Source organism: Oratosquilla oratoria, chromosome 35 (assembly GCF_046742065.1).
Source record: "Oratosquilla oratoria isolate Oo_2021 chromosome 35, ASM4674206v1, whole genome shotgun sequence".
NCBI lineage: Eukaryota > Metazoa > Arthropoda > Malacostraca > Stomatopoda > Squillidae > Oratosquilla > Oratosquilla oratoria.
In genome coordinates, this window is record NC_134811.1 from 25,005,548 (window position 1) to 25,022,746 (window position 17,199).

Genomic DNA, 17,199 nt, shown 5'->3' on the forward strand with positions numbered 1-17,199 from the left:
GGAGGGGGGGCCCCCCTTGCCCCAGGAGGGCCCCTTACTGAGGATAATGGTTGCCCAGACCCTCGGAGCGAGGTGTTTTCAAGCACACACAGTGTTAGCGGTAGAAACGCGCCGCGTATCCTTGGGTAAGGAGTACCTCAGGTTTGTATCAGGGAAAAATTAATTTTCCTGCGAAAATTACATATTAGACTAGTTTACCCAAGTCATTTATCTCCAACCTGGCCAAGTGTGTGCATACTGTTTGTGTGGTATGTGTATGTAGTTACATACCTACACCAAAGTATTTTACCCGCAAACAAAAAACAAAGGCATAAAAATCATTCCCACCCATTCCATCCCCACATACTCCACTCCCTCTTATCTTGGCTGCTCCTGGATGACTGGTCATCCCTGCATCTTGCCCACTGCCCTGGGTCAGAAGTAGTGTCACATGACACGGCAGGGTTGCTTCATTTAATTGGTGACCCCCTCTCTGTCCCCTCCTGCAGAAAAAAAAAAAAGATGGGGAGAAATCCCTTTGGGCTGCATCAAATTATTTTTTCTCACATACTCTCTCACCCTCCACCCACTCCCTTTCATGCATCACAGCATCATCCATACACAACCATTCTCCATTCACCCCTATCTTCTCCAGTCCTTCCTCAACAGTCCCCTCTTTCCTTGTGCCCCTTTTACCCCATCCATCCGTCCATCTCATCCTTGGCCGCACCCTCATGTTCACTCCTTCTCCCTCTGCCTTCCACACCTCTTTTACTAATCTTTCTTCTCTCATTCTTTCCATGTGTCCAAACCATCCCAATACTCTTTTATTGACACTATCTCCCAACTCCCTTTCCACCCCAGTTCTCCTCCTCACCTCCTCATTTCTTATTCTATCCAGCCTGGTAATCCTAATCTTCTCAGGCACCTCATCTCAAACACATTCAAACTCCTCTCTTGTGTTCCATGTTTCTGCCCCATACAGTGCTGTCGGCACAATCACTCCTTCATGCAATCTCCTATTAGCATTAATTCCCAAATATCTATTTCTCATTACACTTTTTAATCCCCCCAAGGCATTGTAGTTACCTAATTGTAAGTACATAATTGGTGTATGTGTGTGTGTGCATATTATTTTTATTATTATTATTTTTTTCCCTCCCTCTCAACAAATGCACAAAATTACTTAGTGTATTTGTAAGTTAAAAAGTGAGTTTGTAGGAGGGTAGAGAAATTTAGGGAAGGATTAAAGTGATAGTCATTCTTCTTAAGAATAGAGATTACTCTCTAGTCATAAAAGAATGTTGTTTGTATCTTGGCCCATAAGGGTCACTATAGTCCTTAGTCTGGACTGCATTAGACACGGCTGCTAAATGTTTAGTATTTTTTAAGTAAATATAAATAAATTCAGACACTAGGTTTCAGGGCTATATAGTAATTACAGCATGATCTATTCAGAAAAGTGTGCACAAGATTTTAAAAACCATGCTGAGCCCAGTACAGATCATGGTGGATAGCTAATTCTATATTGGACACAAATTTTTGACAAACATTTTCATTTAATTTGCAGATTGGTAATGCTGTGCCACCACCTATGGCTAAAGCAATTGGCCACGAAATCAGGAAATGTCTTGCAGCAAAAGAGGCAGAAGAGAGAGGGAAATCACACGAGGAAATGGAAATTTAATTCCTGACCGCTGAATATTTTTATACATGGATGTTTTTTAGTAACATTTTATATGCTTTTTATAGTTTTATTGTCACAATTGTTAGTAATTAGGTACAAAGAAGTGATAAATTACCAATTTTATTAAAATGAGCCAGGCTCTTGGCATTATAACATTTTTAATTTTTGTTTCATTCTTCCTGCCGAATTCTTATATTACATGTATCGATCGATGTTCTCCTGCCGTACATTTTTTCGCCTGTAACTCTGAAGCTTACTTTTGTCTAGAGTTTGTGATACTAAAGTTTTAAAAGGTTCACACTTAAAGGCAGTCATCAGAGGAGATGCAATCAAGTCCAGGTCCCCAGTTGAATAAGCTTCCGTGTAAATTGCATAGATTACACAAGGCCGCCTAGTTACAATGCTGGATGTCAAAACTGAAAAGAAATATATTTTCAATTTGTGAGAAAGGGTTGGTAATATTTCTATAAAGTAATCAATAATTCTGTTGCACCTGTTCTCTCACAGATGATCTATAGGCTTCAGGAAACTAGATGTGGCCAACAATTCAGCCTACAAGTCTGTTGGTGAATGTGTATTGCAGAACCATATATTTACACATTTGTATACTGACAGAAGCATGTAAAGTTGGGAAATGAAAAGTGTCATGAGAAATAGGTATCTAGGGATACACAATAAACAAAAGTTGTTTAAATGAAATAAAGGGAAAACTTACTTGCTGCTGGGACAGAATCAAGCGTAGCTGGCTGGGGGAGGCGAGGAAAAACTGTCTTAAAATTGAATTCTGGAGACTTCAGTGACTTGATGATGCAATCTTCACCAGATGCATAGTGACCAAGGAGTGCACTACAATGGTGTGATGAGATGACAACAACAGGAGCTGTATGTTGGATCACACTAAGAATCTGTTAAAATTAATTATATGATTAGTTTAACATCACAAACTCCCCCCTATCGGGAGGCTAGGCTAGCAATTACCATAAATGCAATTGCTATTTCACCAGAGTGATGATGAGTGTAAGCAATGTTATTCTTCCAAGTTCTTTAGAGGGTTTTTTCTTTTGGATCAGTGTTGGGGTGATTGATGTAGTATTATTAGGTTCAATTGTTGTTCGTTTTGTGATCTATCTTTTTTGTACTATGTTGTGAGGAGTAGGTTGTTGACAGTAGATTTTTTAATAAATACCTGTATGTGTTGGTTTCTTTATCCATCCTGCAGGCTGTGGTTGTTATAATGTGACGAGGTGGGTGTATTTACTAACTAGTGCACAGGATGGGAGCTACAATTGAGGTCCTACATCTTACTCTCCAATGATCATAGTTCGTTTTTAAACTCGTATATTGTTCCAACTTGTACTACTTAAATCTAAATTATTCCAGTGATTTATGCATCTCCAAGGAAAACTGAAATTCCTCACATACTTCAATCACTTCTGCAATCATCACACCTTGTTTTACATTAATTTATGGTTTAACTTGTGGTGTATCAATTCTGGTTATTCCAGGAGTTTTTTAAACATCCTCCACAGGTGTGGCTCCCCAAAAGATCAACCCTGAGAAATCAATCTTAAGACATGTAAGAACTACACAGGTTTGGCTAAAAACTTAAATTGCCCCAGATACTTCCACAAAGACGACACAAATCACATTATTTTATGTTGCCCTACTCTCACTATTCAGACAACATGATATATCTTCCTTGAGTGATTTATGGACCAACCCAGCCTATGGCTCGATACCTGGAGGAGATGTGGATCTCCTGCATGACGGACTTGGGCAGTAGATTGAAAAAAAATTCTGGTAAAACCAAACATCTACTCTACTGTTACTGTCCTATTCCCTCCCTTTTTAAGCCTTTTCCTATACATCATCATAATTCATGGAATACTGATGTACTTAATCCCTTTCACACAAATTTTACCCTCAACAGGTTCAAATTGTCTACTATCAACCAGAATAAAAGTGCAAAGTATATCATTGTAGCAAAGGTATCTATAAACCAAATACTGCCACAATTTTTAAAACTCGTCCCCAAAACAGTCAGGGTCAGTCCTCAATTCTTCCACAAATGAGTTCTTGTAGAATTACAGGACAAGTCTGTGTGAGTATTACACAAGTTGTATAGGAAACAAGTCATACTCATTCCATCTTGCTTCAATTTTTCCAAATATTTGCACACACATCAGGTTGTATGATGATGCATCACAATATGCACATAACTGCTCTTATACTTGTTTCACCCTGAATGAATATAAAGTCATAGGAAACATGATCAATCTTGTTAACAGAATACAGGGGTCACTCTGACAACTGCAAAATAAATATAATCAGGAAGCTGACGTTGCCATCCTCATATACCCCCAGTCATGGCTTGTGACGCATACATAGGCGTCATTGTATTCAAGAGGTTAACCATGTACACTTTGTTTCTGACAATAGTGGGTATGCAGAACTGTGAAGAGCTAGAAAAATAACTAAACTTGATAGACCTGAGGGCAAATTTTGAGACTGGGATGGTAAGGGTGTTGATGGGCTTTGGAGACTAACAATGAGATGATTATCTTCAATGTCCTTCCTGCCTGACCCACATACAGATGCCCAATTTTAGTTTTGACAAAGGTGTCCATCAAGACCATATAAGGTCCTGCCATCAGTTAATCAATACCTTCGAGGTGCATATTCATACCTAAGGTACGAATAATAATACAATGAGTCCTCCTTATACGGTAATTCTTTATCCGGTAATTACTACCCTCGATTCTGTTTACGGAGAGAAAAATTCACAGATATGGTATCCACTCGTGTTTTGAAGAGGAAAGAGCAGGGAGAAGGTACATCTGCCATATCCTATTATTACATGTTATAATGAGTTCGGTATACGGTAATTTCACTTTGCGGTAAGATTTCAGGAATGCATATGTACTGTATAACGAGGACTTACTGTACATAACAAGACCATACCTGCTAGCTATTTACAGTGACCTATTTACAAATGCAAAGAACCATATTTGAAGATTTTTGTGCTGTCTAGCAAAATTTTTTTTAATAAAATGCATGCAAGTGTGCATTGCCAAAAAACAAAGGAAAATCTATGATAGTTACAGAACTAATCAAATCTAAAAGAAGGAATATTTATTCAAAAGCAGAATATACCTTTTCACTAAACTTGTTAGCAACATCCGCTGTAACATCTTTGCTTGCAATACAGATAATAACATCAGTGGGAGTTTGGTAGAGATGACAAGGAACTGGCATCCGGGCATGAAATTCAGTATATTCAGGTTTCTCAATCCTCTCCCTTTCCACTTCAATGGATCCAATTATCTTAGTGTCTTCTGTTTTTAAAACAGACTCTGCAAAATCTGTAAATATATAACTCAATCATAATCAGATCCCTTGTATTGGAATCAGCAATTGGTGCTTAATTCTAAAAAAAAAAATAATAATAATAATAATAATAATAAAATAAATAAATAAAATAAAAATATATATGATACTAGACATATATATACCAAAGGCTTTTTCCCCCTTACAAAAGAGGTAGCCAAAAAACAAAAGCATAAAATCCACTCCCACCCATTTCATCCCCCAACATACTCCATTCCTATCCACCCCTCTCCCTCCCTCTTATCTTGGTACCTCCTGGATGACGGGTCATCCCTGCATCCTACCCACTGCACTAAGTCAGAAGCAGTGTTGCAAGACAATGCACATCCATAGCAAGGCAGCTTCATTAAATCGGCAACCCCCCCTCTCTGTCCCCTCATGCAGAAATGAAGATGGGGAGAAATCCTTTTGGGCTGTCAATTTATTTCTCATACATACTTCCTCAGCCCCCCATCCCCCACCCACTCCCCCTCATGCATCACATCACCATCCATACACAACCATTCTCCACTCACCCCTATCTTCTGTCCTCTCCCATCCTTCCTCAACAAACATTCCCCTTTCCCAATGCCCCTTTTATCCCATCCATCCTAGGTCGCCCCCTCATGTTCACTCCTTCCACCTCTGCCTTCCACATCTCTTTTACTAGTCTTTCTTCACTCATTCTTTCCATGTACCCTATCTCCCAACTCCCTTTCCACCCCAATTTCCTCCTCACCTTGTTTCTCACTCTATTCAGCCTAGTAACCCCTATCATACTTCTCAGGCACCTCATCTCAAACACAGTCAAACTCTTCCTCTCTTATGTTCCATGTTTCTGCCCCGTACAGTGCTGTCGGCACAATCACTCCATACAATCTCCTCTTAGCATCCATTCCCAAATGTCTATTTCTCATTACACTTCTTAATCCTCCAAGGGGGATTTACTCACTTCTCTCAGTCCACATTCTACCTCCACCCCCACTCCTCCCTTTCCTGCCACATTTGCACTCAAGTATCTAAAACTATCCATTTCCTCCAGTCTCTCTCCCTTAATACTTTCTTCCAGTCTGCTGCCACTTTCTCCCCTTGTACATCTCATCACCTTTTACCCACATTTATCTTCTACTTCCTTCTTTCACACACCTTCCCAAACTCTGTCATTAACTTCCTCAATCCCTCCTCTGATCCTGCTACAAGCACAGTGTTGTCAGCAAACAACAACTGGCTCATCTCCCACTTTTCACCATTTTCTTTAACTATCTTCAATCCCTGATACTAAAAGGAGTTAATATAAATAACTGGTCCTGTAAAACAACTGTCTATCTTCGAGGTTACTCAATTACAAGAATAGTGTACGGTAATTACAAAATTTAGCAAACAATATATAGTATAGGCACTTTCCTTCTTATATGGGGGTGGCCAAGTCAAAATACAACCACACCATATACACAAAATCCATTCAATCACCCCTTCTATCTCAATACTTCGGACGAGGGTTCATCCAGAGTCAAAAGAAATGCAGCATGGCACAACTCTTCCACACCATGGCCCGACAGCTGATGTTAGTTTACCTCTATTACATCATCATACAGTGAACTTCCCTCTAACTCCTCATGACTCAAGATAAATTATGAAGCAGATGAGAGGATCCCTTTGGGCCACATATAATTTTCCCATCCATTCACAATTTCCATTCTGAGGTCCAGGTAAAAAATATACTGGAGACTTGATGCTGGGCATGTGTCTAGAAAGGGAAATAATGAAACTAGTGTTTAAAAAGAGACTCATGCATATGTATACAAGGGAAAGTTTGGTAGATGGAAATGGTGGTTTATAGGGTATTAATGGACTATATAGTGGTATCCAAAGAAAGGATAGGAAGAGTTCTGGATGTTCATGCTTTTTGGGGAGTGTTGGATAATTTTTTGGTAGAAGGAAAATTGAGGGTTGAGGATAAGTGGAGAAAGAGGACATGGGTGGAAGGTAGAGATACTTTATGTAAGCAACTTGAAGAAGCTGAGAGAAGAATGGAATGTGGAGAGGGATTGAGAAAAGGAATGGGTTTATTTCAAATAGAAAGTGACAAGAGTGCAAAGATATGTGGAATAAAGAGGATGGGAGAGAATAGAAAGAAGGGTAGTGAATAGTGGGATGAAGTGAGCAGTAGTAAAAGAGAAGAAGTGAGCATATATGGATTGGCTGCAAAGAAGACTTGGGAATATGAGAGGTACAAGAAAAAGAAGTAAAACAAGGACAGGAGGCAAAGAGGAGAGATGTTAAATGGGGCAGGAGTATGGCAGAAATTAATGATAAAAATAAAATGATGTTTTGGAAGGAAGTGAAGAGAGTGAGGGGGGTGAGCCAGGTAGGGAGGAAAAAGTAAAAAGTGCAGATAGACAGATCTTAATGGAAGTAAAAGTAGTAAGGGGAAGATGAGTAGAGTATTTTAAATAGCTGTTAAATGTGGAGGAGGTTAGGGAGGGATTGGTTGTGGTAGTGGAGGGTGCTAAGAAAATGACTGATGTGAGAGAAAAATGTCAGGGATATAGGAAAAGATGAGGTAAAAGGAGTTTTGAAAATTATAAAAGCTGGTGAGGCACCTGGGTTGGATGAGTGTTATGTTGAGTGTCTGAAAAAGAGAGGTATGGTTGTGGTGGATTGGCTAATGAGGTTGTTTCATGTGTGTCTCAGGATAAGATGTGTCCCAGAGGATGGGAGTGCTTGTATATTTCTGCTTTACACAGAAAAAGGGGACAAATATGAATGTAGCTGTTTTAGAGGGATCAGTTTATTGAGCATAGTTGGAAAGGCATATGAGAGCATGTTCAGAGGATTGGAAGAAAAGAGAGAATAATTAGTGAGGAGCAGTGTAGGTTTAGGAAAGGTTGAGGAAGGATAGCTCAAATTTTTGTGGTAAGACAGATTTGTGAGAAGTTTTTGGCTAAAAGTAAGGCTGTTCTCTGGAGTTTTGTGGATTTGGAGAAGGATTATCATAAGGTAGACAGGAAGACATCATGAGAGGTGCTGCAGATATATGGTGTTAGGCAGCTGTCCTCACTGGCAACCATGCTACAGTTCATGACAGTTTGGAGCACCACAGCCCAGTCAGCACAAGCTCCCCTGGGATGATCAAAGACATGAGGTATGGCTCAGCACACAAAAGCAGCAGCCAATATGTGTGCAGAATGAGCAAACAGCGGCTTGCATTCCTAAAAGTAGCAAACACTGGCCAATCAGCACAGGCCATGACCTGACCAGACAGTATATAATGTTTCAATGATAAAGTATAATCCTATTTATGAAACATCTATCATATTTCTTAAATACCTCATCTAAAAAACAATCTCTTCCTTTCTGCCTACTTTGCATCCCAAATCTGCTTCATACAATATCATAGTACCTTTGTGCAACCCTTTTATGTTTATCCTCAAATACCTACTTCTGATGAAAATACAAACACCACTAAAATGTTTGCAGATTATGCAAAAACCACGAGAAAAATGAAGAACAAAGATGACTAGAGAATGTTACGAAAAGATTTAGATTGGATATATGCCTGGAGGGAAGAATAATTAAGACAAATGTTATGTATTGTTATTTAAAAATAGAGAGAGATAGGAGAGAAAATGCTGGTCAAAGGTAATTTCTCCCTAAATAAGCATAGCAAGACTGGGCAAAAAGTACATATTGTTGAACACAGAATTGGCTTTTCACTACAGATTAGATCATGAAGAAAATCATAAAATGCCTGAGCCACCCTAGTGTGGAATATACAACAGTTGTAAGTACTCTATATAAAGTTAAAAATATTACCAAGATAATAATAACACAAATAACAGCAACCCAACTGTTTTCCAGTCATTTGCCATCTTTGAAAGAACAAATATGTAAAGGTGACATGACCAGTGTTCAGGAGAGAAAAAGGCTAACAGAGATCCCTTGGTTTATGATGGAAACCATCACAAAGGCATAGGGATAAACTGAAAAAGACCACATCCCTTAGGGCTATCAAGAAGTACAGTTTCCTAAGAAGAATATGATATAGCTCAAGGACTGTTGCCAAATGTTGTGGGGATGCAGACTTCAAGTCTATGAGAACTATGTGTCACCCTTGTCACCGCAGTCGGCCACTGTATCATAACAACCTAATAAAATGTTTTTCTTCCCTTCCTCCTACCCCTTGATCTACTTCGATCTACCTTAAATGTCTACCTCTATCTACCGGCCTCTTACACTATGGCAACAATTACTACTACACACATAAATGCAAGAACATTTATCTTTACTCACCACAGGCAAGGGCACCCTGAGCAACAATCAAAGCACTGCAGTTTAACTGTCCAGGACTGTTCATCGATAACTTCACATTTACACTGGAAAAAATTAGTTTGAAGCATATGTAAACAGCATTTCACTAATGCTTACAGAAATTTAAAAACATATTCCAAATTGAATATCACAAAAAAAATTATTTCAGATATGTGATGAATTATGTGGAAAATACAGTAAGGATTTCTTGTGTATACACATCTCCAATGGAGCTAACAAGAAATATGTAAGTTAAATGAATAAACTAATAGTATCTTTTTTTTTTTACCAAGCCATTGTTCTCATTTGTCTAAGTATGGGTGTTTTCAGTTATTATGAGGGGTTATTATTGTCAAGTTATCTGCAAAGATGATTGCTTTGTTGTTATGCTCTAGATCTAGTGTGGAAAGATCACTTGTGAAGAGGTTGAATAATGCAGGTAAGAGTGGGTCCATGCCTTGACTGACTACTTCTATCATAAGGGGGGGACCCTTGGTATAGATATAGATAGAGTAGGGATCCTTAGGGGATTCTATTGTAGTTTTTTGTCCCCAAAAGTTTGTTATTTTGTGTTATTTTGGACTGTCTGCCATTTAAAAACTTTGTTAGCCATTTCTTATCACTGCTGTGGATGTTTGTTTCTATGATATTTTAGGATAGTATGCATCTGGGAACATTTTCAAATGTCTTGTTTATGTCTGCTGCCACTATTACTGTTCTTTCTGGTGGTGCTTTTTTGTTAAAGCCCACCAGCACTTATGTTAATGAGAAGTGTGTTGATGGAGTGTCCTTCTTGAAATCATATAAACTGGATTGTAACACGATCAGTCTGTGGGGAGTTGGGTTTTCTGTTGGTTTGTTTGGTTTTACCATGGGTATTATATGGATTCCTTCCCAGATTGTTGTGCAGTCAAGATGGGTTGAAACTATTTCTCAAAGTCTTTATTGCATTTGTGCCAAGGGTTTTCAAATGGATATTTGAGATCTTATTTGGGCCTTCTGTGTAAAAGTTTCTCAATTTCTTTATTGCCCTTTCCACAACCACAAGTTTCAGACCCGGAAAAACAAACTTATGTCTATCTATTCATGTACTGGGGGCTTCTTCCCCCTTATAAAGGAGGTAGCCAGTCAAGGCAAGCACCCACTCTCATCCACCACCTTTGTTTCCCTCTCTTTTTAGCTCCCTGCAGATAAAGGGTCATCCCTGTCTCCTGCCCACTGCCCAGGCCAAAAGCAATGCAGCAAGACACGGTACATCCATAGCAGGGCCGCATCACTTACATGGTGACCCTACCCTCATCCCCTCATATAGAAAATAAAGAAGACAAGGCTAAATCCTTTCAGGCTGCATCATAAGATAATTTGTACAAATAAATAAATTAATTAATTAATAAAAAAAAATAATAATAATATCAAAGAATATATTTACCTAGTTGTATTTACCTAGTTGTATTTTGCGGGAAGGGGAGCTATGCTCGTGTTGTCCCGCCTTTGTATCTTGCAGTGTCTAGTTTGTTTTTAAACTCATGAATGGTTTTTGCGCATACTATTTCATTGTCCAGTTTGTTCCAAGTGTCCAAAACTCTATGAGGAAAACTGTTTTTCTTCAGTTCTCTTCTATAGCTATGTTTTTTTATTTTCTTTCCATGTCCTCTTGTGTTTCTTTTGTCCCAGTTAAGTAAATTCTCACTATCGAGTACCTCTGTGCCTTTCATGATTCTGTAGATGGTCAATAGGTCACCTCTCTCTCTTCTTTGCTCCAGTGTCGGTAACTCCAGTTTAGCCAATCTCTCTTCGTATGATAGGTTTGCAAGTGCAGGTGCCATTTTTGTAGCTGCTCTTTGGATTCTTTCTATTTTCTTTATATTCTTTTTGGTACTGGGGGACCACAATGTCGCTGCATACTCTAATCTAGGCCTTATCAATGTAACCAATATTTTTTTCATCATGTCTTCGTCCAAGTATGTAAACGCCACTTTTATTGATCTTAGCAAGTTGTAAGTCTCCCCGACAATTTTGTTAATCTGTATATCATAGGACAAGTCGTTCGTGATAATTACTCCCAAATCTTTTTCGGATCCTACTTTCTTTACTTCTTTGGTTCCAATTGTATATTTTCCTGATATTCTGTTTTTGCTTTTTCCAAACTCCATTATGCTACACTTCTTCGTATTAAAGTCCACTTCCCATTTCTGACTCCAGTTCCATACCCTATTTAGGTCTTCTTGCAGTGCTTCACAGTCCTCATCAGTTTCTATTTTCCTTAGCAGTTTGGCGTCATCGGCAAAGAAGCTCATGTAGCAGTTCACGTCCTCATCCATGTCATTCATATAGATAGCAAACATTATTGGTGCCAGCACAGATCCTTGCGGTACTCCACTGATCACCTCTTTCCAGTCTGAATATTTGTATGTATGTGTATATATATATATGCTAATAAGAACATGGGTACATGTGTTCACTTATGCAAAGTAGACCACTTGGAAAAAGAAACTAACGAAGCAGAGTGCAAAAAGTATTTTTGCACTGAAGATGTAATATACGAAAGTGCTCTGCTTTGTTAGTTTCTTTTTCCAAGTGGTCTACCGTATATATATATATATATATGTATATATATATATATATATATATATATATAATATATATGTGTATACAGACGCTCATCAACTTATGTTTTGGTTACGTTCCGAACGGCCGAACGTATCGTGAAAATGAACGTAAGTTGTTACTGCACGTTCCAGTAATGTATCACCATTCATACTGTACTATACATCCATAAATTCTATTACCGTATCTTATAAAACACCCCTAAATAATTACTTATAAACATAACATTGTAAAATAATAACATTTATTTAAAATAAATTAAATTCAAGCAACATAAAGTGAGATGGTGGAGGAGGAGGAGGAGGAGGAGGAGGGGGGAGGAGGAGGAGGAGGGGGAGGAGGAGGAGGAGGGGGAGGAGGAGGAGGCAAGGCACGTTCAGTCTGTCGTTGGTGCCATGTAAACAATGGACGCAGCGTCATGTGTAAGTATCGTTTGAACGTCTCGTACTACGGAGAGCGCGCTAAACTCAAAAATTCACTAAAAAAAAATACAATTTTTTTTTACAGTCAGTTCAAACGTAAAATCGAAAAAACGTAAAACGAATGAACGCAAGTAGAGGAGCGTCTGTACTACATACATATACCAAAGGCTTTTTCCCCCTTATAAGGGAGGTAGCCAAAAAACAAAGACATAAAATCCACTCCCACCCATTCCATCCCTTACATACTTCATTCCCCTCTACCCTCTTCCCTCCCTCCTATCTTGGCACCTCCTAGATGACAGGTCATCCCTGCATCTCGCCCACTGCCCTGGGTCAGAAGCAGTGTCACGACACAGTACATCCACATCAAGACTGCTTCATTAAATTGGCGACCCTCCTCTCCATCCCCTCATGCAGAAAAGGAGAAGACGGGGAGAAACCCCCAGGGGCTGCATCAATTTATTTCTCACACATACTCCTAAACATATTTCTGAAATTTTAAGGTCAATCTGAACAACTGTTCAGGAGATATGACCAGATATTTTGAGACCATATGAGAGGTAACTAATATTTGGTGACCAATAACAAGGGTGATAAAAGTCATAGTTATATAAATGCATATATATTTAGAATCAGAAAAAGACAATGAATCCAAATATCAGAAGTTTAGAACTCTAGGTTGAAAAATAAATAAAATACCATTTTGCAAATATATGAGGTCAAGATTTGACCCCTGGATTATCAAAATTGAAGAAAAAAAAAATGATAAATAAATAAAAATAGATAAATATATATATATATATATATATATACATATGTGTGTGTGTATGTAGATAGTCTTAGATACTTGGGTGCAAATGTGGCAGGGAAAGGTGGAGGTAGAATGTAGATTGAGAGAAGTGAGTAAATGCCTTGGTGGATTGAAGAGTGTAATGAGGAATAGACATTTGGGAATGGATGCTAAGAGGAGACTGTATGAAGGAGTGATTGTGCCAACAGCACTGTATGGGGCAGAAACATGGAACATAAGAGAGCAAGAGAGGAGTTTGAATGTATTTGAGATGAGGTGTCTGAGAAGTATGATGGGAGTTACTAGGCTAGATAGAGTGAGAAATGAGGAGGTGAGGAGAAGAACGGGGGTGGAAAGGGAGTTGGAAGATAGGGTTGATGAAAGAGTATTAGGATGGTTTGGACATATGGAAAGAATGAGTGAAGAAAGACTAGTAAAAGAGGTATGGAAGGCAGATGTGGAGGGAGTGAACATGAGGGGATGTCCTAGGATGAGGTGATTGGATGAGGTGGATGGATGGGGTGAAGGGGGCTTTGGGGAAGAGGGGAATGTCTGTTGAGGAAGGACGGGAGAGGACAGAAGACAGGGGTGAATGGAGGGATGGTTGTATATGGAGGATGTTGTGATGCATGAGGTGGAATGGGCGGGGGATGGGGGGGTGAGGTAGTATGTGTGAGCAAAATTTGACGCAGCCCGAAGGGATTTCTCCCCGTCTTCTCCTTTTATGCATGGGGGGGACGGAGAGAGGGGGTCGCCGATTTAATGAAGCGGCCTTGCTGTGGATGTGCTGTGTCAGGCGACACTGCTTCTGACCCAGGGCAGTGGACAGGGTGCAGAGATGACCCATCATCTGGGAGGTGCTAAGATGAGAGGGAGGGTGGAGGGGTGTGGAGTGTATTCAGGGATGGAATGGGTGAGAATGATTTTATGCCTTTTCCTTTTTGGCTACCTCCCTTGTAAGGGGGGAAAAGCCTTGGTATATGTATGTATATATATGTATATATATATATATATATATATATACATATATATATATATATATATATATACATATATATATATACATATATGTATATATATATATATATATATATATATATGTGATCTCTGCAATCAGTTTTGTTACTTTTAGAAGTTAAGACTAACAGCACATATTACATGAAGTAGGTAGTTCTTGGGCTGAAATTATATAGCTTTATGGTATTTACACAACCTTGTATTACTGACCTGTTTGTATCTGTCCAGGGACTAATGTGGCCTAACAGATTTGTGCAAATTCTATTTATTATTTTGTTTGTGCCAAGATGGACAGCTCTAAGATGGTCTAACTATTGGGTATAGCACTCAAGTAAAATCCTATACTTCATCTTAATGTATTCCATTTTAGTTGTCTTAACTGGATTACAGTGGAAAACAGAGCCAACTTTTTAACTGTTTGTCATATGCACAAGATTGTACATGATCAGGCACCGAAATACCTAACTCTGTTCACTTGCACAACATACAACCCAGTGGTGCTTCTGTTATATTACCTTGGTTCATGTCTGTTTTGGGAAGGTCCTTAAGTTCACAGCTTCACATTTATGGAACAAGTTGGATGTTTCAATCCAAACCATACAAAATTATATGGCATTCAAAGTATCTTGCAGGAAATTTCTTTTAGATGTTTATTTGTCAAACATTCATAGTAGTTATATTTATACTTAGTATTACTGTCTAGTCAACTTTTGTTTTCTTTAAATCTAGTTAATATTTGTATCAAACTAATACATGTAATATAGTATTATTCCTTATAAGCATTTTTGTATACAGTACTTTCGTTATCTAGTATCTTAAAGGACCTTAATGGAATTAAAGCCCCTCATCAGGCTTTTTTGAGTTATCTGCAGTATATTGTAAACATTTGTTGAATACTTTATTTGTGTTGGTATTATTTTGATTTGCTTATAAAATTACCTTATATTGGAAAAATAAAAACAAAACTTTTATCCTGTTAGTGCTAAGGTTGCCACACTGAGAAACATAACAGGGGTGTCTCCAGACACCTTCAAAAAACATCTGGATATATGGTTGGCCAAAATACCAGACCAGCCACCAACACCAGGATACACCAGCCCCAATGCCAACCGACTGATTGATTAGACCATTGATGTGAGGGAGTTGCCTGGTCACAGTGGGACCCCAGTCTAGCTGTGTCGATCACTGACAAAAGTCATCAAAGTGTAAGTGTAAAGTGTATATCACATTAGCACAGTCTATTCCTTTGTTTGTGTTAAAGTGACCCAGTTTATTACTAAATTTGAGAGACAGTGCCTGTGAAAACAGTGTGTTCCACCTGCAAAAGTACCAAACAGTTGTCATCACTGGATTCTCTCAATGTGTAGGGGCCAGGTGTGACAACAATTCTCCACTCACCCCTATCCCCTACTCAACAGACACTTCACCCCATACCATACAACACATAATGGAAGACTGCATTATAAACAATCATGCACGCAAACAGCACAACATACACTCTATAAAGGATTTGTGGGAAAACCCAGTTTCGGCTGTAGCATTCCTTGGGGAGACGGGACTGCTCGGACAGACAGTCTAGGGAACGACAACAACAACAACAACTCAACAGACATCCCCCTCTTGTTCAAAACCCCTTTCACCCCATCCATCCATCTCATCCTCGGTCATGTCCTCAAGTTCACATTATAATAAGTTGGACCTAAGTAATCTAACCTTAACCAAAAAAAGGTTCCACAAGTCAACTTGGGTTATACTGTGCAACCTTCATACACCTAAAACAGATGCCTGCTTACATTAGTGACAGTAAAAGAGGCAAACTAGAGAGCTTAGAGCTCATAAAGGGTGCCTCTTCTGAAATGTCTTTCAGTCTCAAACTCATATTGGTTTTTAAAAATATTAACACTTGTGCTCCTAATTACATTTTCAGTGATGCTCTTCCACTTATTCATTACCCTCGAGCTGAAAAACTTGTTCCTCTTTACTATTCATAATTCTATGGCGCGGTTTCATTAACTTAAGGCTATGACCTCTTGTTTCTGGGTGGCAGTCTCTGGTAACCAACTGAAGATATTCTTCACCCTTTAACAAAAGTATATCATCTGACATCGTACCTTGATACAGTTTCCTCATCCTCTTCTTCATCATAGGCTCTCGTCGATATAGGAATAACCTCTCCAAAAAACGTTGCCATTGTTTTAGTAAGGGAAGTTTCTGTGTAAACTTGCAACCTATACTAAACACAGTTTATAACTTTAATACAGACACGTCTGCCTCCCTATTTTGTACACAAATGACAAATCATATTTTGGCGTTTTTAGTTGTTCGTACAGCTGCATTATCAGTTCCAAACTCCATTCTTCGGCTTTGTCGCTTGTTGACAAGCAAGTTGAATAAGACCAAAGTATCGCCGCCGTGATATAAATAATACGCCATGTTCGGCCGTAATGGCGGGTTGTGGACTAGTAGAGAATGAACTACAGTTTTATGCTTTCTAGCGCATATAGCTAAACACTATTTACCCAATACTGAGAAACTTACATAACATTACAACAAGATACATTTTTCTTGAGCGTAGAACCCACATATTCAACAAAACGGAAGTTAATTAACGCTAAAGCATACGTGTCAGTATTGGCTAGTATATTTCTGCGGGTCCAGAAACCGCCAAACCTTACCTTGTGGCGTATTTTTAGCTTTATTATATATGTCTTCATGGCAGCCACAGAGTTTTAGGTAGCAGAATTCTTCAGATTTTACTTATTTTTTTTACCAATAAGTGCACATCATACGTATACACATAGAGCGTGCAAGTTCATTCTCAATTTATAATTTGTTAAAAGACATGTAAAATGCAAATGTTGTTGGCAAAACTTCATTACGATCTTACAGTTGCATTTCGTTTGAATGTAGAGTGTTTCTCGGTGCATTATGATGTGCTGAACTTTTGTTCAATGTTTTTGTCAATTAAAGATTCATTCGAAGTCAGAGAATGACGGCGATAATTTCTTCTTAATTTACCC

General features: G+C 38.7%; 2 protein-coding genes across 2 annotated transcripts in view; one reads left to right on the forward strand and one right to left on the reverse strand.

Moving 5' to 3' along the window:
* LOC143018594 (DNA (cytosine-5)-methyltransferase 1-like) overlaps window positions 1-1,828 on the forward strand; it is a 61,778-nt gene extending 59,950 nt beyond the window's left edge. The window contains exon 24 of the mRNA XM_076174096.1: window positions 1,550-1,828. Coding sequence (XP_076030211.1) covers window positions 1,550-1,666 — 117 coding nt within the window. The 3' untranslated portion in view covers window positions 1,667-1,828. The remainder of the gene's footprint in view (window positions 1-1,549) is intronic.
* Window positions 1,713-16,603, reverse strand: LOC143018595 (proteasome assembly chaperone 1-like). The gene is made up of 5 exons (XM_076174097.1): window positions 16,291-16,603; window positions 9,326-9,408; window positions 4,820-5,028; window positions 2,382-2,571; window positions 1,713-2,082 (listed from the first exon to the last, which is right to left on the reverse strand). The coding sequence occupies exons 1-5, from the start codon at window positions 16,368-16,370 to the stop codon at window positions 1,862-1,864; spliced, it is 783 nt and encodes a 260-aa protein (XP_076030212.1). The 5' UTR covers window positions 16,371-16,603; the 3' UTR covers window positions 1,713-1,861.
* Between the last annotated feature and the right edge of the window lie 596 nt (window positions 16,604-17,199).

What these genes read in the sequence shown, in the direction of transcription:
- LOC143018595 (XM_076174097.1), bottom strand. Translation starts at nt 16,370, where the DNA reads ATGGCAACGTTTTTTGGAGAGGTTATTCCTATATCGACGAGAGCCTAT. An exon ending in CTAACAAGTTTAGTGAAAAG is followed by an intron (nt 2,572 to 4,819) that starts GTATATTCTGCT and finishes TAATTTTAACAG; the next exon opens with ATTCTTAGTGTGATCCAACA. An exon ending in TGATTCTGTCCCAGCAGCAA is followed by an intron (nt 2,083 to 2,381) that starts GTAAGTTTTCCC and finishes ATTTCTTTTCAG; the next exon opens with TTTTGACATCCAGCATTGTA.